Source organism: Siniperca chuatsi, linkage group LG23 (genome assembly GCF_020085105.1).
Source record: "Siniperca chuatsi isolate FFG_IHB_CAS linkage group LG23, ASM2008510v1, whole genome shotgun sequence".
In the NCBI taxonomy this organism is placed as follows: Eukaryota; Metazoa; Chordata; class Actinopteri; order Centrarchiformes; family Sinipercidae; genus Siniperca; species Siniperca chuatsi.
Window position 1 is genome coordinate 19,228,666 of NC_058064.1, and position 21,301 is coordinate 19,249,966.

General features: G+C 40.1%; 1 protein-coding gene across 5 annotated transcripts in view; it reads left to right on the top strand.

Annotated features, from left to right (window-relative positions):
• Nucleotides 1–21,080, top strand: part of kcnc2 (potassium voltage-gated channel, Shaw-related subfamily, member 2) — a 105,734-nt gene extending 84,654 nt beyond the window's left edge. The window contains exons 2-5 of one of the 5 annotated variants that reach the window (XR_006376914.1): nt 4,751–5,684; nt 10,105–10,275; nt 16,805–18,032; nt 19,314–21,080. Coding sequence is in view for 4 of the 5 variants with exons in the window: in XM_044186995.1 (XP_044042930.1) it covers nt 4,751–5,684; nt 10,105–10,275; nt 16,805–16,941 (1,242 nt within the window). In the remaining variant the exon portion in view is untranslated. Of the gene's footprint in view, nt 1–4,750; nt 5,685–10,104; nt 10,276–16,804; nt 18,144–19,313 lie in introns of those variants that run through there. The other 4 variants (XM_044186996.1, XM_044186998.1, XM_044186997.1 and 1 more) reach the window with 4 other exon arrangements.
• Nucleotides 21,081–21,301: the final 221 nt, after the last annotated feature.

Here is a 21,301-nt window from a genome sequence, read left to right on the forward strand (position 1 = left end):
CATCATCAACCATACAGCTGAAAACATTCTTGAACAACTTAGTAGGCATTGGCATAGGTCAAGAGCACATGTTGCAGAACTTAACTGCTACACCACTTCTTGTAGTTCACTATGTTGTAGACGGGTGAAGTTGGTAAGAGTGCTGGAAACATGGCATTGAGTGGAAGAAGAGTGGTTACACCCACCAGCAGAGGAAGCCACAATATTATTCCTAATATTGGAAATTTTGTATTTAAAGAATGAAGCGAATTCATTACATTTCTCTGACGTGTGGAGCTCAGCAGGAGCTCAGGCTAAACTAGATTGTTCAGAGATGGACTGTCTGTGCTATATTCGCCCTGCGCTGCCTTCAAAGAGCGATTCATAGAAGTACAGGACTTATTTAGCATGCAGAGTGTGTGCTGAAAATCAGGATGTCGAGAAGCATGCGCCTGTTGCAATCACATGGTAGAGTAGCGTCTTTGCATTTTTAATGTCTATCATAAATAACCTTGTGAGGCTGTGTGTGTGTGTGTGTGTGTGTGTGTGTGTGTGTATAAACAGGGGTAATAGTGTGTGCACCTGCATGTTAGTGTACTATATGCATGTGTGTTTGGTGTCTAATGTGACATGATTCAGCTGTTACAGGCCGGTGTGCACTGGGGAGAAGATGTATCCTTGCTCTGCAGACGTGAACGCAACAAAATTACAGCCCAGCACGAGACGGCAGTTGTCATTAGCTGGCACAGCATCCGAGCAGCTCAGGTAGTCCTGCTGCTCGTTTCAGCCAATGTCATGACGAGAGGGAGACAGAGATACAGAAAGGGGAGTGAGATAGACCAAAAGTCAGAATTGAGTAGTAGGAGGAGAATTGCTGTATTAGGAGTTTAAAGGAAAAACACCTCTAATTCTTTAATCAAAGCTGTCAACAGTGTACCTTGCATTTCTGGGATTATTTTATTGTTATGTGGTGCATTATTCTTTCTAATTCTAGTCAATAACTACAACTCAACTCAACTACATTAAGGACAATTTTACTTCACATTTACTTCAGAGTTGAATGTGTAAGGGTTAAAAACCATACATTGACAATATAGCACTATAACCATAACCATTACATTTTGGTTTGATTACCCTGAATGGCTTTGGCTCTGAGGCATCCATAGTTGTTTGACTTTTGAGGCACTTTCATATTAGTAAGCACCAACTTAGAAATATCAGAGCTTACAAAAAAATCAACTATTATATATATATATAATGAACTACTACAACTATAGCCATTTTACACTGATATAGACTGATGATTTATGTGTTGTTCTCTCTAGCGACGACTCTATTACTGCGGTAGCACAGTCCAAGTGAACACATATTCACTGTTTGTGAAAGTAGAGATGTTTAGACTGGTTACAGTCATTAGTCATCCCCTCCGAATTTAGAAATGTGGAAGTTCTTCAGTCTCAAAAAACAGGAAAATTAAATTCGCTTTGTACCTACCTCCACAGTATGGGTCTGAAAGTGCTGTGTACTGTAGTTATTAAACCCTTGCCAGTTATTTGCCAGCTTATGATTATAAATCTGCAAACTAGCAATCCATGATTCTTTCTGAAACGCAAGCAGAAACTGCAGAAACAGTAGAATTTCTGGAAATTAAAAAATAGAGTCTGGTTTTAGACAAACATAAGTATATAGTGAAAATAAAAGTGACAGTAATTTCATAGAGCAGGTTGTAGATTTTGCGTTCTGTTTTTTCCAAAGTTCAAGTTTATTGTTAGAGCAGCTGATAACAGCATGGAGCAGACAGTGTGGTTTTGGTGATTTGCAGGTCCTGCCTTTTACAACTGAGCAAAATTTTGTAAAAAAGTTTTCAGATTCTAACCTTTATTTCAATGGCATTTTGATGACTTTATTTTCAACAGGTTGGTTCTTCACCATCTCATGGTCATATTTCTTAGCAAAAGCGGTAAAAAAGTAAGTCGTTTACATACAGTACACTGTACTGCACAGTGTTACTGCACAGGTTTACAAGTGAGATCAATGGCAGAAATGTTGTTTTGTTTACATCCGCCTACAACCTAGACCATTCTATAGAAGAGGGAAAAGACAAAAAAGAACAGAAAAAAATTCTATATTAATAGCAGCCTCAATAGACCAAATGCAGTGCATTCATAAGCCATGTTAGAGCTAGAAATATGAAAGCTTGGGTCTCTTGCACTTGTGATGCTCTAACCTTCAGTACATCATTATTGTATGTAAGTGCAAGTAGACATAATAAGGCTGAGGGAAAATAGGTAAAACATAAAAGACAATTACAAGGCCAGTGTTTATAAAAGACATGCAAAGTTAGACAAAACTTTTTGCCATAAGTGAGGTGTTTGTGGACATTTTGCTAACAGGAAGATGGCTTACAGTGATGCTAAAAGATTGAAAACAATCTCTGTAAATTTCCTTGAATTAAAAAAGGCAAAGTCCTTGCTTTGTTCTTGAATGTAGAAAGTCGATGTTGTTGAGTAACTGCTGAATGATGCTGATTTTTGCAAGATGCTATGGCTTTAAAAAACGTTCCAGTGAATAAGCAGGACAAACATACGCACTTATAGGATGAAAAAGACATAGCCTATGTATAATATATGAAGAGAGCGCATGCTTACAGCAGTAGAGTGAATGCACACACACAGTTCAGGAGCAGGGCGACCCAAATAGTGGCAATGATATTTTGAGTGTGTGAGTCATGCAATTCAAAAACAAGGCAGGGTGTGAAACGACTTCTTTAGAGCTCAGTAGGCAGAGCGCACCAGTGGATTTATTGTGGGAGGAAGGTGGAGAAGGAGCATAGTAGGCTGCATGTGTGGAAATCTGCTCCGTCTAGCTCTTGGAGAAAGCCGTGGATGTTTGCAAATTCACCCTGAGCTTCTTCCAGGGCAGCGGAAAAGCTGGATGTGAGCTCTGCATCTGACAGGTGGTTCGACAAACACTTTGCAAAAGAAGACCAAAACAAAACAAGATCTCTTTAGCAAAAAAACTAAAAAAATCTGTATGTGACTCATCATCTAATACTGTTACCATACAAATTCAGTTGCAGCGTATCAACATGCTATCCTTTTGCCAACTAAAGATCAAAGTTATTTATAATTCAGATTTTTTGGAATAGAATTTTAACAGGCATGGGTGGCCGTGCTTCATATCGATGCATTCTGGATTTAATGCTGTATTATCAGTGTTATTGTCATAGCTCTAAAATTGTATGTTTTTTCTTTGCACCACTGACCTGCCACTCTCATGTTCACACCCCTTGCTTTCCCTTGTTGTTGTCAATAATGTTTTAACAAATCGAATATTCCATGACATCACCTTGTCTCTTCCCTATTACCTCACCCAAAGCTGGTAAGTATATTGCATCCTAATAAAAAGTCTTTATTTCTATGCATTCCTTCATGTTGGCAGTCAATATGAACGAAGGGGTTACCAAATAGCACCGAAGTGTCCCTATCTCTGCCTGACTTTGCCTTTCAACACTGTTACCATGACACAAGGGGGACGAGTGAGAAAAGATGGCTTTCATTTGGAGCCAAGTTAACATTATAACACCTGTGTTGTGTTCTATATTGAGACACAAAACAATTATCACAGTGTTGGAGATGACAGAATGTTGCTAGTAATGGTGAGAACTATCTGTATCAGAAGAGCATCAGCACATTTGTTAAAAAAGTGTATTAGGCTTCACAATTTTGTCACAAATTGCCTCCCAAACATGCCAGGGGCAATCTTAAAGGTAGGGTTGTGCCAATCACAGAATTTTGATTGTGGTCGATTGTCACAGCAAAACAACATGTAACTGTTCAACTGTCACTAATAAAAATTGCGGTTAGACACAATTCTGCTGATTAATGAATACTCAAGTAGATCGTGAAAGTTCATCCTTGACCTAATGGAAATAGATTTTTGACATTGGTGGATCGAGGTGGCTTGGTTGTCACTGATCAAGAAGGCCATTCACATCTGCTGCCAACACATAGTTTAACACATAGTTCCTGAAAACTGTTTCTTTCAAGAACTGTGCAGAAGATATGTTACTTGAGAATGGGGTATCACTTTCTGACTAGGTATCCTTTATAAGGAGTTTATAAGTTGTAAGTAATTATTAATGGTTAATAAATCATTTATTAATGCTTTATAGATTATTGAGACATTTGTAAGCACAGGTTTTACCTTATGTGTTGGTACATACGTACCTATCCCTGTCCCAAAGGGGAAGACTGGTTGTATGGGCTCAAATCATCTAGTTCCAAGCCTGGGAGTCGCAAGATAAATCTGAATCATTGCTTTTTTTAATGCTTATTACTTTTACCTCTACTTACTTTAATTTTTACTTTTACTCAAGAAGAATCAAGAGATTTACATACATGCACAAAATGCAAAAGCACAAAATAAATACAACCCACAAAAATAAACACCTTTTCCCAATTCCCCACTGATTCTGAAGTCTTGTGTTTGCTCGGTTGGTTTAACCACTTTCCTCCTGGGTTTATTGCCAACTGCCCAACATACCAGCAGTAAATTAAATCTGACTGCATCTGTATTCCCGTTCTACATTCCCACCAGGAACAAGGGGGAAATGTGTGTTTATTTGTTGCTCTTGCTAATGGATTGCTCCTCTCTCTGGAGTCCACTCAAATTGATGCAAGTTAATTAAACTTGTCTGAGTTCACTCTCAAGCTTCAAACAATTTGAAATATAATGTGTTTTTCTCTTTTTCTTTTTTTCTCTCCTGTAGTTTATTGCCTTTGCATCTTTGTTCTTCATCCTGGTCTCAATCACCACCTTCTGCTTGGAGACTCATGAGGCTTTCAACACCATCATCAACAAGACTGAGCTGATGCGGGACAGCAACGTGCCGGACTCAGGCCCGCAGTACGAGATTGAAACTGATCCTGCTCTCACATATGTGGAGGGCGTTTGTGTTTTCTGGTTCACCATCGAGTTCCTGGTGCGTGTGACCTTCTGCCCAGTCAAATTGGAATTTATTAAGAGTGTTCTCAACATCATTGACTTTGTGGCTATCCTGCCTTTCTATTTGGAGGTAGGGCTGAGTGGCCTTTCTTCCAAGGCTGCCAAAGATGTGTTGGGTTTCCTCAGGGTGGTGCGCTTTGTTCGTATCCTGCGTATCTTCAAGCTAACACGTCATTTCGTGGGGCTAAGGGTTCTGGGCCACACATTACGGGCCAGCACCAATGAATTCCTGCTGCTTATCATCTTCCTAGCGTTGGGAGTGTTAATTTTTGCCACCATGATCTACTACGCCGAACGAATCGGTGCTAAGCCCAATGACCCCACTGCTAGCCTCCACACCAAGTTCAAGAACATCCCCATTGGCTTCTGGTGGGCGGTGGTAACCATGACGACACTGGGCTATGGCGATATGTATCCAGAGACCTGGTCAGGCATGGTCGTGGGCGCATTGTGCGCCTTGGCAGGTGTGCTGACGATAGCCATGCCTGTGCCTGTTATCGTCAATAACTTTGGGATGTACTACTCCCTGGCCATGGCCAAGCAGAAGCTGCCCAAGAAGAGGAAGAAACACATCCCTCAGGTGGTGCAGGGAGGGTCCCCAACCTACTGCAAAGCCGATCTCAACACCACCTGCAACAGCACTCAAGGTGACCTGTGCCACGTCAAAGGGGGCAGGGTACTAGAACGCAACCGCTCAGGTAAGACCATATGGCCAGATTAAGGCCATATGGTAGAGAAAGTTATGAGTAATCACACCTCAGTCGTAAAGTTCAAGTTACACCGAATGATGTTATTTATGTAGTGACAGCAATGAGAATCCATAAGGGACCTCATCTCAGGTAGAAAGCAGTGTCCATTTGACAGATTCCCCCCTGAGACTATAAAGGGTTTTCCCCTGGAGACTCACAAGAAATACACCAACTCTCTCACAGAAGACTGAGCTTTTTTGCCTTGCAGCCTTCATTTCTGGTTGCCACAGTGATAAGGAAGGCAATGCAAAAGGTATTGAGAGTAGGAGATGGTTGTGTGAAATAGAGTCCTTGTGTCCAAGTCTTTCTTTCAGTAGGGATAGTTCATCTGTTGTTCAGACCGTAGGTGGCTGTTTTTCCCTCTTGGCCAATGTCAGTAATTTACTCTTACACTTCTGATATTAATGGAAATTAATCAAATTCCACGTCAACCTCCATATACTGACTTTCTTTGAAATTTAGAGCAGACATTCCTGAGGGTAGGTGTTCTTCACAGTCTGTTTATTTAGTCTATTTGGTTTCAAAATCTTATATTTAATAAGCATATAATAATTAATACCTCAACTGAATGCACAAACAGAATCAATCTAGTCTTCATAGTAACCTAAAGAAATGTATTCTGGTATGGACATTACATTATGATTGCTCTTTTATGCTGATCTTGGCAGTAATATATCACAATCTCTAACTGATCATTTCCTAAACTACTACCTTTCTTTGCCTTTACAAAACCAAAAACCACAGCCTTTTCTCTTTGAACGATAAAAGTGAAAATATATTGTTTCAGCTAAGCAGCCAAAAAGGGTTATGTTAAAATCTTTCCTTGTAATACTAGAACTAACTTGCCCTACACTGTAATACAAAACAATGCTGTTTCTTTATTTATCCTTACATGTCCTCTAAATAGATTATCAACTGGTGAGGATGCTCACTTTTTGTCTAGGACCTGTAGCTTTAGCGTCAGTCTTTTAGCACATGATCATGTATGTAACCATGAAGTGTATCTTTAATACCCCTTTTACATGATTCTCATTTTAAATTGTGTCATATGGAAACAAAAGTCAGCTGGAGACAGTACTTTCAACCAACTCATACAGCTAATGTTAGGTTAATTAGCTAGCTACTGTAGCTACTGGTAAAATCTGCTAGCGACAGTCATTTCAGCAAAAACTAGTAATGAGAAGCCTGCTTTTGTCTAACTCTGTCTGAAATCAAAGACCCATTGTTTCAAAAATAACACAGTAATAAGAATTTCAATGGTTAATCTGCCACTGTTATCAGTGTAAACTGTATACTGACAGATGTAGCAACAGTAAATAAGGGGGGCAAAGGTCAATTAGACTCCTTAAAAAAAACACTGGTGTTACTTTATCTTTTTATCCACTAATTCTATGACAAAACCAGAAGGAAAAATGAATTAATCCTACAAACCAGAATTACTTGTGTAGCCAAAGCCTGCTATAGATTATTCCTCTGTGCTACAGACCTCCACTGTCATCCAAAACTATTAAAAACACATAAAAGAGGCACACTGATGTAATTCATGACATATTCCATCATTACAATGGATATTGCCAGGTGTTAAACTGCCACTGCATTTTCAATCTCTGGAGAACTCGATGTCTGGGCAGACGTTATTGAGAATGCTTGGGAACGCAGATTTTTATAAGCTGAGAGGAATATATTACACTTCATTGTAATGATGGAGTATGTCATCCAAATCAAAATCAGAAATACTTTATTGATCCCAGAGGGTAAACTCTTTTGTTATAGCTGCTCACTATCAGGTCAATGCATACAGGAATAGAAGTACTAAGCAAATCAAAATATAATACACTATAATACAGCTAAAGATAAATTAAGTACAAAGTGGATATAAAGTATAAAAGCTAAATAAGTGTAAGTACAAAAGTGGATTTAGAGGTTGATAAGTATGTATGGAAAAATAATACAATATAATAATATTAGTAATAAGTAATAGTGCAATAATGAGTACTGTCAAGTTAAGTGTAGCTTATTAAGATGATTATGAGACAGTAGATATTGCACAGCAGTAATAGAAGTATGAATAAATATCAATAAATAGGAAACTGAAACTGAAAACAGAGTATAATGCACAGCAGTATTAACACAGAATATTGCACAATTATTTCGAGTATTTCAGTGATGTTAATGATCCAATGTCCAGTTTATCGACTTAAGGTCATACAGACTGACTCTTAGAGGGAGGAGTTAAAGAGTCTGATGGCCACAGGCACGAATGACTTCCTGTGGCGCTCTGTGGTGCATTCTGGGGGGATGAGTCTTCCGCTGAAGGTACTCCTTTGCTTGACCAGCACGTCATGGAGCGGGTGGGAGACACTGTCCAAGATGGCGTGTAGTTTGGCCAGCATCCTCCTCTCTGACACCACCGCCAGAGAGTCCAGCTCCACCCCCCCAATGTCACTGTCCTTACGGATCAGTTTGTTGAGTCTGTTAGCGTCCGCTACCCTCAACCTGCTGCCCCAGCATGCAACAGTATACAGGATAGCACTGGCCACCACAGACTCATAAAACATCCTCAGCATTGTCCGGCAGATGTTGAAGGACCTCAGCCTCCTCAGAAAATACAGGCGGCTCTGGCCCTTCCTGTACAGAGCTTAAGTGTTCTTAGCCCAGTCCAGTTTATTGTCCATGTGTACTCCCAGGTACTTGTAGTCCTCTACAATGTCCACACTGGCCCCCTGGATGGAAACCGGGGTCACTGGTGCCTTGGCCCTTCGTAGATCCGCAATCAGCTCCTTAGACTTTGTCGTACTGAGCTGCAGATGGTTCCGCTCACACCATGAGACAGAGTTCCCCACCACGGCCCTGTACTCAGACTCATCGCCACCGCTGATACATCCCACCACAGCAGAGTCATCAGAAAACTTCTGGAGGTGGCAGGACTCTGTGTGGTGGCTGAAGTCTGTGGTGTAGATGGTGAAGAGGAAGGGAGAGAGGACAGTCCCCTGAGGGGCCCCAGTGTTGCTGACCACGCTGTCCGCCACACAGTGCTGCAGGCGCACATGCTGTGGTCTGCCAGTCAGGTAGTCCACAATCCAGGACACGAGGGGGGCGTCCACCTGCATCGCTGCCAGCTTCTCACCCAGCAGGGCTGGCCGGATGGTGCTGAAAGCACCGGAGAAGTCAAAAAACATGATCCTCACCGTGCTTAAATAAAAGGTTATGGCTCTTTTATGTGCTTTTAACAGTTTTTGGACCGAGGGAAAAGCTACATTAGGCTGTGGCTTCAAAGACAATACAGGTTAGTAGGATAAATTCATTGCTGGTTTTGGTCTTTTCATGAAATTTGTTGAGAATAATGTAAACATCAACCTAATCCTGGCATATGCAGGCATCCTGCAAGTAAAGACAGATTGTTTTTGTTTGTAAAATCTTGGCTCATTAGAAAACAATGTCTTTCTCATCCACTGGAGCTCCACACCTTCTGACCTTTGACCTGCACGATGGTGCATGTGACATTTAACGCAGGCTTTTTATGTGGAGAGCTGTCTAATGTTAATTGTAACTGTGATTCCCCTGTCACACCAACCCCCCACCCTGAAAACTCCCCTATTCCCTCACCCACAAACCCCCTTTCTCTGCTTATACTGTATACCACTGAGAATATACCACTGGGAAGTACATTTCCCGTTCATTATTCCCCCCTAACATAAGTTGTCTGAGAGACTGTGAGAGTAAAGTATTGTTTGGAAATAGTGAAACATTACATTTTGTGGTAATTTATTATTTAAAGTGTTTTGAATGCATGTAGACAGAATTGAACAAATTAGCATTTTGTTACTTTTACTTCTCTTTCTTTGAATTTTTAGCAGTTTAAGCTTCCTCCTTCATCTTGACCTGGAACTACACTGTTACAACGAAACACTCCTGTAATTAAGCCAAGTCATTGTGAAAATATTATACTAAAGAAGAGCTTAAGCGAACTCCCATCAAAGAAAGGTTGCCAGAGAAATGACACTGACAGTAACAGTAACTAACTAGTTCCCCAGCAACTTGTATCTGAGATGGCAGGGATATGATTAAAACTATTTCTGTCATATTATCCAGTTATTCAGTATCTCTGTTGAAAATCGTGGAAGTATTGATGCCACTACTGAAGCGTTAATGGTATGGTAAGTTCATTGCTTTAGGCTTTTTTTTTATTACTGAATCTACTTGTATAAGCTCAGGATTGAAAGCTTATAACCCTTTATGTCAGAACATTATAAATTATATTAAGTGAAGAAACTGGATGTTAAATGGAACCAGTAAAAAAAAAAAAAAAAAAAAAAATCCCAGCCAGAATATTTCAGATCTCCAACCTGGATTGTTTCTTTTCTCACAGTTCTGTCAGCAGACTGCAGCGGAGGCAGTGACCTGACCATGTCTCCAGAGGAGAGGGTCCCCATGCGAAGGTCCAGCACCCGGGAACAGGACCGCCGGAGTGGGGGGACGTGCTTTCTGCTCGCTGCTAGTGACTACACCTGCCCTGCAGACGGAGGGTTACGAAAAACAGGTAACTGCATGTGGAAATTCTATTGCTTTTCAATATTATTTAATTGAACTTAAATGTAAGTATGGATGAATTTATTATGTCATTTCATAAAAATAGTCGTTTAAAAACCATGCAATATTTTCTTGTCTTAGAGAATCATTCTGAAATCCATGCTTGTTATTGTGCATTATTTCTGATTCATTTTTGATTCATTAGTCATCACTTATAAGTCTGGCTTAGGTTTCATCTCAAAGGGATTTCCTATGACCACGCATTCTATTTTTCAGTATGTGTGAAATATTCTTTGAATAAACTGAATAAACACTGAGCAATTCATTTTTGTTAAAACATATATGTTTTACTATAAAAATATAGATGTCAGTGCATGAAATGTTTTAAGAAAAGATCTTAAAAACACAGACATCAGTCAAAATCCTCATCAGCTGATACGTATCCTTAGTGACTGGGACACCAACATCCCTGGAGGGGGGAAGGCTGTTAGTGCAGGCCTAGAAAGCTCAGGTAACGTAACCTGTGGATCTGCTGTTGTGGCTCTCAGCAGTGACACACAGCACAACTTTTTTGGCAATTTTGAAAGGCAACAGTGTCCATGCAGCTGACTCAGAGCTGTTGCTTTCTTCACAATTAATTCATGTTTTCTTGTTGCCTGGAAACACTTGAATACATTTCTGACCCTGTGTCTCACTTTTTTGGCTCTTGCCAGGTTTATTGCCCATCTACAGCTCCCAAATAAATTGCCCAGTGTATTATCTGCCCCTAAGATGATACACCAGCAGATATTTCAGATATCTCACAATCAGAGGAATTAAAATGGTGAAAGTAATAGATTTGAATCTGTCAACTCAAACATTTTGACTTCTTCATTTGTAACATTGTAAAGGGATAACATTTGCTGCTAAAACTGGCTGAGCTAATCTCCAGTTAATCCAGTGGATTCATTTGCATTCTGAATAAAATGTAGCCCACTGAACATGTAAGATTTTATTTGACATATCAGACCTGTTACATATATTTTATCTTTTATGGTATTTAACCCTAATAGTTTCATAAAGACAAAGAAAAAAAGATGCAAGGTCATACATATGTGGAAACCTTTCTTAGTGTTGCCAAGCCTTTCATTTTTTAACAACAATGTGTCCTTGAATTCAGAGGATTGGGGAGGATGCAGGATTCTTATTTTCTGTCATCCTCAACTGTAAGCAGGCTTACATGATAATTATCACTGGCAGATTTCATTACCTGTAGCTAGCTAGCTAACACACATTAAAACTGAATTGGTTGAAAACTCCTTTTGTGGCAGACTTTAATTTTTCCGTCTGACTTCCATAAAAACTAGAGACTGCAAAAGGCTGTTAAATATACATTTGATGGCTACGTGCATGCTATCATGCTAACTCTGAAACTAAGGAAATGGAAATAAAAGAGCAGCATTGTCCTTGTATTGCTGGACAGAAGTTAGCCCCAGTATTATACTACAGTTTTTTTAACATTATTCAGATGTTTACTAAAAATAATACACAAGTTAGGTTAGAATTATGCTCTATTGTTAGTATTTTCAACAAGATATTTCACATTTACATGAGAAAAGGTTTTGAGTATAAAGACTAATAGATGAGTTTGGCAAATCCATCTTGGATAAACTTCTCCAAATCAAATCCAACGCATGACAGAGCTGCAAACATTACCCTGAACACTGATATAGTAGCATCTGGGACCAGTCTAATACCAGCTCCCAAGCAGTGGGTGTGTCAGTCCTGAAAGAGGCTTAATAAGAACATAATAATGTTGTTAGCTAATAATGTGGCCAATAACTCATGGCCTTGGAAGTAACTCTGGGTTAGTGTACTTCTGTAGGTAACTAGTTAGCCAGGCATGCTAATGTTAACAGATTGCGTTACAAACAAACAAACAGGTTATCCATTCCTTACTCTCTTGTTCTTGTATTTTTGGTTTTGGAAAAGCAATAAACACGACACAACCATCCAAACTCTTTAGATCTGAGTATCACTCACTACAGCCCCACGCTCACCGCTTCAGCATGCAGAGAAATCCTTTGCTTGACAGCCCTGCCATGCGTACTCACGGTTGCTAAGCTATGATTTAACAATTGCTGCTTGGGGGAAGGTTTAGCTAACAGTCCATTCATTATGAGTTGGCCATGGTTCTGGTTGCACCACCAGGATGACCTGATTCTTGTTTCTGATTGGACAATGTTGAAACTTTTCAACTTACTGCAATGCTTGACTAGATATAGAAACAGTATAAATTCAATACAATTCAATATACAAAATCTGCCTTCAAATTTTGCTGTCAGATTTGTCCAGATGATTTGCCTGTCAGTCATCACCTTCAGTCTTATATCAGTGCATCAGTGGAAAGGTCAGACTCCGAAAGGGCTTGACCTTCCAAACACTCTGACCCAAGCTAAAGGTCCTCATGAAGTTCACATCTGCTGAATTACCAGAAAGCCTTGTTGCTATTCTGTGTGATTTCAAAGGCAGAAAAGGTCATGAACTAAAATGTATAAACGTAGCAGCTCAAACAGTGGAAATGAGGCCATACTGCAGCTGATTTGATAGGTGTTCACTCCAGCGAAATCATGAAAGACAATATTTCTGTAAAATACTTTCAGTTGCTGTCTCGTTTTGACCAATCTAAAATAATAGAGGCCTAAAGCATGTTTGTTAGATTAATTCCTCCATTTTATCTGTAGCATCTTGAGACATTAATGTTGTGTTAATCTGCACTGTAATGCAGAAGCGTTAAGCCTTGGCTAATTGCCTTCTATTAGAAGTTAACTGCCTCTCCAGGAGGCTATCTAAATGTCCTGCTCTCAATGTTATGTTGCGCTACTGTTCTCACTCTATAGCAGGCAAATCAATGCTATCATACCAGAGTGCCTCTCTGTAAATTGATGATTTTGTTCAATTGAATTTCATCTCCTATTTCATAAGAATTCTAATGAGATAATACATCATCCAGGTTTGTTTGTTATTCTAAAATGTACTGTAGGACAAAATTAAAATGTTTATGGTTTTCAAGCTGGGTGTTGAGACAGACTAGCAGGTTAAACCACTGTACATGTGGTCCAGATCCTCTATGGGAGTACATCATGGTGGTCTCTTTTACAGCAGGGCACCTCGCCAGTCTTGTTTTTTCAACGTAGGCGGCCGAGCAGCTGTGCTTTTGTCTCCGCTGCTTGAGTCGGCGGTTGCAGTTGCCGCCACACTGACGCTAATGCATAAAACATTGGGTTCTTTCTAGTCCCTGCTACCTGTTGGCATAGACCCAGGCTGCCCTTTGTTCTGCCAGCTCGGCTGGTTCTGAAACAGCCCCGGTTTAATTTACACCCTTCCCTCTGTGAAACAAATGGTGCCGTATGCAGTATGGTAATCAGACCACGTTTCCATTAGCCGTTCCTCATCAGTGTTTACGCCAGCTGATTGGCATGCTCTGTTAATGATCTGGCTGCATTGGCTTGCTTGTTTATTTTGCACCAAGTGACCGAATGCAAATTAGCCAGCGTGCATCACATGCTGCATTTTTAGAAGTTTGAGCTGTTATAAAGTGTGAATCTGTACAGATAACTGAAGCATTAATACTTAAGTTCTTTTGAATCATCCGTCTCATCATCAGTATGTGCAAGCTACAACCTGAATTTATACACACATAAACAGTCTGTTATATCTGATACATAATGTGCATGTTGGTAGTCTTAATGTGTAAGGCTGTTATATGTATTTGAACTGTGCCTCAATGTGAATGAGCAGGTTATACAAGCATTGCTAAATGCATTACCATTTATTAGACATTGGTAAGATTTATAGTCTTAACAATTTCTTATGAGAGAAAATACTAATGATGGTGCCATGAGATGGACGACAGCTAATGTATGATTCTATTCTTCAACCGTGGTACTTATTTAACATGTTTCCACACTTAACTCTGGCAGACTGGAATTTTAATCACACTGTAGGAATTTCTCAAAGGGGGAGTCGCCGTGGAGGGTAAAGTAAGCTAATTGGTTGAGTGAGTGGGTGGAGCCAGAGAACCATTGTTACCTGTATGGCAACTTCAAATGGCAACAGAAAATGTTCAAATTAGAAATTGAAGTGATTTCATTATTACATTCATTCATAACCATTGCATTCATTATGTTGGAACATCAGCATGTTAGTTAACTGGCTTACCGAGCTAGCTATAGGGTAGTATGGCTATCTTGAAGTCAAGCTAAACTAAATGGCAAACAGATATTTTAGTGTGAATAATGTCAAATCACATCAAATCGTAATTACAAGTCGTCAAGTGTGAAAAACCATATGCGTCAGCCTCTTTATTCCAAGTCAGATATATTGGAAATTTCGACAGCCATGATACCTTCCACTTGGTGAAAAGAACTACAGCAGTGTCAGCAAACCGGAGGCAAAATGGCTGCAAGGCCTCCGTGGCTGACAGTTTCCTCTAAATGAATTCCAATATTAACACTAATACAATCAAATCAGCTAAAAGGAGCTAGACTGTGTTTGTTTGTATCTGGTTCTGGTACAAGCTATATGTAACCACTGGCGCCGACTTGGGTTAAACATTGGGGGGGGGCATAAATGTAGGTTTATTGATGTCATGTCGTGAAGAGACTCTCTGCGTGCTCCAACTGGGTTTGGGCTGTTTTTGGCAGTTATCGCTACAATAGCCTGCAGGCGCTGGGAAGGGTTTTTTTCAACATGTAAATATCAACACTCGTGTTCTCTGGTGCACCTTTTTTTTGTTTATATAGCCAAGCCTACCAAGGAAACAGCATGATAATTACTGCACAATAAGGTCGGTGAGAAAGGCTCCGGCTGAAAATCTACCAGCAGACAGTGACCCAGTTAATTCTCGCCAGAAATGAAAACGCAGTATCGATGTGGTACAGCATGTGGAAAACAAACAGAACAGACTACTAACCTAACAACCGGGCACTGCCATCACAAGGAGATGAAAAAAGAAGTTGCTAACTGTAATGTTGTCTAATTTACAATAAAGAAACTTGGGTTTATCAAATGATATTTGTTGCTAACTCACAATGGACACATTGGACACATGTTACAGCAAGCATGGTGTTTTTCTTCTTCTGCTGCTAATGTAGCCAATAGAACAGTCAGTGCAGGCTAAGCTCTGACCTGGCCGCTGCCTAACATTTGTAAGGGAGGAATGCGTACAGAGTTTTTCGAACACCAATCTTTACAGATGGCACCTGTCTATGTAACACAATAAGAATAGCTAATTAGCTTAATTCCCTTTTATCTGATGTGACTACAATGCTAGCAATGGTTGTATCTTGGAATAATGAATACTCCCAAAAATTACAGGAGGTTTTTCCAACCTATTCTGCTGTTTGTATGGATGTCGGCCTAATGTTGTAAAATCTGAGGGCCTCAACTACTTTTAAATTTTAACATAACATTGGGAAATGTGAATACACACATGCTAGCAACAGCCACTGCAGCTAGGTTAGATAACAATCCAGCTACAAACAGCTATAACAGCCACCTTTTCACTTCTTTTTAAATCAGGTTTAACTGACCTTTCTCAGAGTGGACATTTTTAATTTGTCACAGCAGAAAAAGCACAGATGTAACTAATCACATTAATGATGGCTCCAGTTCCATCCAGTTGTGTTAGTAAGCCATGCTCATGAGCACTTTATTTGTTAATGAGTGGAACCAGATACAAGTAAATAATGTATAGCTCCTTATTGATTAGCTGAACTGACTGAATTAGACTTAATGGATTTGATTTAAATATAACTGCCAGTGATGTTTGCTTTGCAGCCACTTTGCCACTGGTTTGTTGACATTTTTGCTGAATGATGTGTGAGTCATAGCTTGACTCAGACTTACAACTAGAAGGCTGATGCAGACGTTTTTTTCGTATTTGGCTGCCCATAATTACAGTCTGAATGTGTTGTTTTCAAATTAAGCAGCCTTCTTTGAGAGCAAAGAGTAAAATAGCTAACCGTTCTTTGATATCTTTACTATTTTAAATAATAACATTTTCCCCCAAATGACCTGTATCTGAGATTACTTTTTTTTTTTTTTATTAATTTCTAAGTATCATTCAGCTGTTGCAATTTTTTTCTTTTTTTCGGGTCATATAGGGGTTCCAATTTTCAGTGAAGATGGATGCATCTTAAGCCAGAAAAACTGTGGTTCATTGGCTCTATCCACTGATGATTAACTCAGCCAAGGAGGTTATTTCTCCTTCTAGAGCAGCTCCAGCTTAAAAAACTTGCCTATCTAAGACTACATTCTGCCTTACTGTCATTGTCAGGAAGTGTGCTGTGCATGCACTCACCATACAGTATGTTACTGTTGCTCTGTCTCACTCCTGTCTCCTGTCTTGTCTCGGTTCACTCGGCTGGCTTGGACTCGGATCGTTCCCTGCCTGCCTGCCTGCGTGCCTGCCTGCCTGCCTGTGTGTGTTCATGTCCTGTTCCTGCACAACCACCACCACCTCCACCACCAACTCTCTGTCGCCCCCTCATCTGAAGGCTATGAAAAATCCCGGAGCTTAAACAACATAGCGGGCATGGCTGGTAACGCCCTGAGGTTGTCTCCTGTGACCTCGCCCTACGGATCGCCCTGCCCGCTGCGGCGCTCTCGCTCCCCTATCCCCTCCATCCTGTGAGATGTCCAGCCCTGGGCCACTTTGGCCTAAACCAGCCCACATCCTACCCCCAAAGAAACCACCTCCCTTTGCTATTATATCTGAACTCCGTTCTAGATATTGTAACTAGTGGATAAGTACTTAACTTTGTAGCTAAGACTAATGTTAGTGGCTTGGGCAACCTGAGCAACTTCTCACTTCCCCCTTTTCCTTGAAGGTACATGTGCTTAGCTAACATCCTTAAGTAACTAGTCAGTTCTCCTGTGTCTCTTGGAGTTCTGTTTAGTTCGATATTGTCGTACTTTGAGACTTGCAATAAAAGAACTCTGACTGGTGGCTTCAGAAGTAGCAGCCATAACATTTAATAAAGGACAAATTAATAATCAGGGATATTAGATGTTGCTATATTTAGATACCTTGAAAAAGATGTGCTTCCAAAAAAAGAAAGAGAGATGTCACTTCATTTTAACCTCATACGACTGTGACTTTGTCTTTGGTTTGCTACTTTATTTTTGCGATGGAGACGGGAGGGATGGGCATCGGGATGGAGGATTTGTCTTTCAGGACTGTGTTTCGACTCACACAAGCACACGTACAGTCTGTCACCCTTCACCTGCTGCTGGGCCTGCTAATGTTTTTGCATGGATCATCCTGTAACCATCGTCTGCAAGCAATGTGGCGAGGGGAGAAGGGACGAGGCAGACATTGAGGAGAGCTTAAGGAAATATATATATATATATATATATATATAAAAAAATATATGAAGGAATATTTTTTAATTTAATGTTATTATGTTGGGGTTTAGGGGGGTAAACCCGACTTGTGTTGTGTCTCATTTTGCCATTGGCTTCACCAACAGTCCACCTAAGAGCCAACCGGGTGTTCGTTTCTCTCTGCATGTGGGTTTTTGCTTGTCTGCTGCTATTTTCGATTAATTTTCTCCCCACCTCCTTTATGTTTTCTTTGCTTTGATGGAGTGCCACCAAAGCTGTTATGTCTCTGGTTGTTTGCTCACAGATAACTGCAAAGAGGTTGTCTTTACTGGTTTCACACAAGCAGAGAGCAGCGTTCTATCTTAATGGCTTGGGGGAAGGCACCGCCATGGTGGAAAGGTAACCTTCTGAACGAGTGTGAGGGTCACATTGCAGTGCGGAACCCTCTCACCCTTTTGGTCATGAATTAAGATTTGTGTTTTGTGTGTGTGTGTGTGTGTGTGTGTGTGTGTACTAAAAACAGGGGTTATTCAATAATCCTAAGAACAGATACCTGTATGTGGTTGCAGAGGCAAGCGCTGACAAACATGCACTCTTGATGGCATCATTAAAAGGTGCTGCTTGTAGCATTTAATCTATGGATAGTTACCACATTAATATTGAGGCATAAGTTCAATTCAATTTTATTTATATAGCGCCAATTCATAACAGAAGTTATCTCATTGTATTTTTCCTATAGAGCAGGTCTAGACTGTACTCTTAATAATATTATTTATAGAGACCCAACAAATCCCACCATGAGCAAGCACTTGGCGACAGTGGCAAGGAAAAACTTCCTTTAAGAGGCAGAAACCTTGGACAGAACCAGACTCAGTGGTGGGCTGCCGTGTTAGGTTTTGAGAGAGAGAGCGAGAGAGAGATGGGGGCACAATGCAAATACCACATAAGTGTAATTGTTTGTTAACAAATGACATCCTAATTTTGCATCATGTGAAACCAGATTTGGAAATCTGCATGATTTACACCCCAGTTTGGCAAGTGATACACAACTTTTTTCACTTCTGCTCTTTTAACTGCACAGTTTCACTTCATATCAGCCATCACCAAGGGCTATTAACTATTAACTGCTCTCAAACCAGGCAGACTAACATGAATTCCCTTAGAAAAGTTCTGAGTGTCTCATATCAAATCTCATATTAAACTGAAGCAGCCTTTGCTTTGTCATTTATTCATTCACTTTTTTCACAACAGACATAAATTGCCTTTGTGCACCGACAGGTGTGGGACAGCAGACATAACCATGCAGTGATGTGCCTCACCCATCCCTACAGTATGTCTATACCAGTAGCAATGGTTGCTTAGCAACTGGCTCACAGCTAGATGCATCTTACACATAGCTCTGCAAAAAGTCAAACAATTAAAAAGAAGAGCTCTCGCAAACATTTCTCTTTGTCTGTACACCAAATTATTGAATCACCCCCTCTTAACCTGCAATCTAGAATAGAGCTTCTATAATTCTGGATATATGCTGAAAGAGCACCATAGATTCATACTATGTTCTCATTTTTTGTGCATATAGAAAATAGCCAGTCTGTGCATGGAAAGTTCTTCTGAAGTGATGCTCAACAAAGAAAGATTATTTATTTCTGACATTTAGAGATGTGTTTATATTTTATTTAGACAATTCATTTCCTATTTGAATGACGGTGGGATAAGTCATCAGTATGAGGACCTATTGCAGTGGGAGGACCCCATTTGGAGCCATAAGGCCACTCCTACAGGACAATATGGACGAGGAGGCACACAAAAACCATTGACTGACAGCTGCCCAGCCAATGGCTCAGTTAGCAGGAAAGGAACTTAATGATCAAAAGGAAATGATAATCATTTACCTTTTCCTGATTTCTCTTTTTGTTTTCCTGTTTTGGAACTGTGGAGGGAAAAAAAGGAGAGCAAAGCAAACTGGACACGTCCTTAAAAGAGACTATCTACTGTATAGATATTGCTCCTGTAAATAAGACAACAACACAGCACATCTGGGCTAAGCGGCTCCGTCCACACATCTGTCTTTTGATGATTGAGTAAGGTAACAAGGTGGTTGGTTGGTAAGTTGCGCCGTGACACTCAACGTCAATCACTTTTCTTGCTGTGGTATCCCCCTCGCAATAAGTGTATTAAGATGTATCAGTTGAGGCACTTTGTGTTCTAAAAATGGAGTGTATTCATATATGAAAATCTACATACAGTATATACAGTACAGAGAGACAAACGTGCTAAGTTGAATAAATGTGACATTATGGTCCTCTCTGCTTTTGTTTCCCTTGGTAATTTTTCAATAGGTTAATTGCTCTGCTGTGTGTTAATGTATGTGTGTGTATCCTAAAATTCCAGGGTAAGATCTGCAGTTTGAAAGGCCAGGTCAGCGGATACCAATGAGTGGACTTGATGCTGTCACTCTTCCAGTTAGTTTTAGCACAAACATGAATGAGACAGAGTTCCCCTGTGATGCAGTCGCCGTTGTAGAAGTCCCCCCGGCCATGCATTCAACATGCAACTACCCTGCGTTTGTGCTGCAGATGTTTGTCTCCTCACAAACCAAATTATTCTTACCAGACTATTCCTCATAACTCCTGGTGGCTAAAAAAAAAAAACTGCATAACTTGATTCTTCCAAACTTTTCCCCTTGCAGGGGTGGAGCAAAAGTGTAGCAGAAGTTTACCAAGTTATAAAGTGGGACTTCTAGAATGGCTACATCTGCACAGTAGCAATCCCATGTACCCAAACAATCAGATCGGATTTGCAATAAGCACCCGAAAACAAAAAGCGCCGATCCACACTGTGATTTCAGCAGCCCGTTAAAACAAGACGGCAGAAGGAAAACAGAGTGAAAATGCAGCTCTAAAAGCTGATAGAAAGGACTGGCAGGTGGCCCAACTTATGTGTCATGTTGGTTGCGACCTGCACAGTTGTTGGCTAGCTGTCAAGCGTCACCCTGTACCCACAATCCTCCTCGTGTAGTACACACGCTGCTTTACTCTTTGAACTGACAAAGGGGTACCGTTCTTTGTGTATTTTTAGGATGACGTCGTAACCTGAAAAAGGGTGTTTATTTTTTGAATCCAGAACATGTATTTTTGTGTCTTACTGTTGAGTACATTGCTCTTACCTGTAAAAGTCATGGTAGTCTGATGCTGTGCTTCTCCATTGTGTCCTCAAACTGTCAGGCTTTTGATCTGAGTTCATGTTTTGTATGTTTTACTGTAAGGCAAATTCTAGTTTGAAGTCTGTATTTGTGGAGCCTTTTGTTAAAAGTGCATGCTGAAAAAAACCATTATGTCAAATTGTAAAAAGAAAAAATTGACATACTGTATATCACGTTCAAAACAATGTGTATAGAGTAAAGGTAAATGCTATGTGAGAGATTCACATAAACTATTTATCTTTTAACTGGTTGTTTCTTTCTTTGCTTTGTCTGACCTGTTTTTGACTGAAAAATACTTCACAACTCACAGCCAAAATATGGGTTCACCTTCAAAGTGATCATTTATTCAAACATATCTACTACAAGCTATTAGCACTTTTGTTCTACAAATACAAATACCAGATTGTATTAAATCATGTCCGGCTTCACAAAACATATATCTTTTAACACAGGATTCACTTAGGAG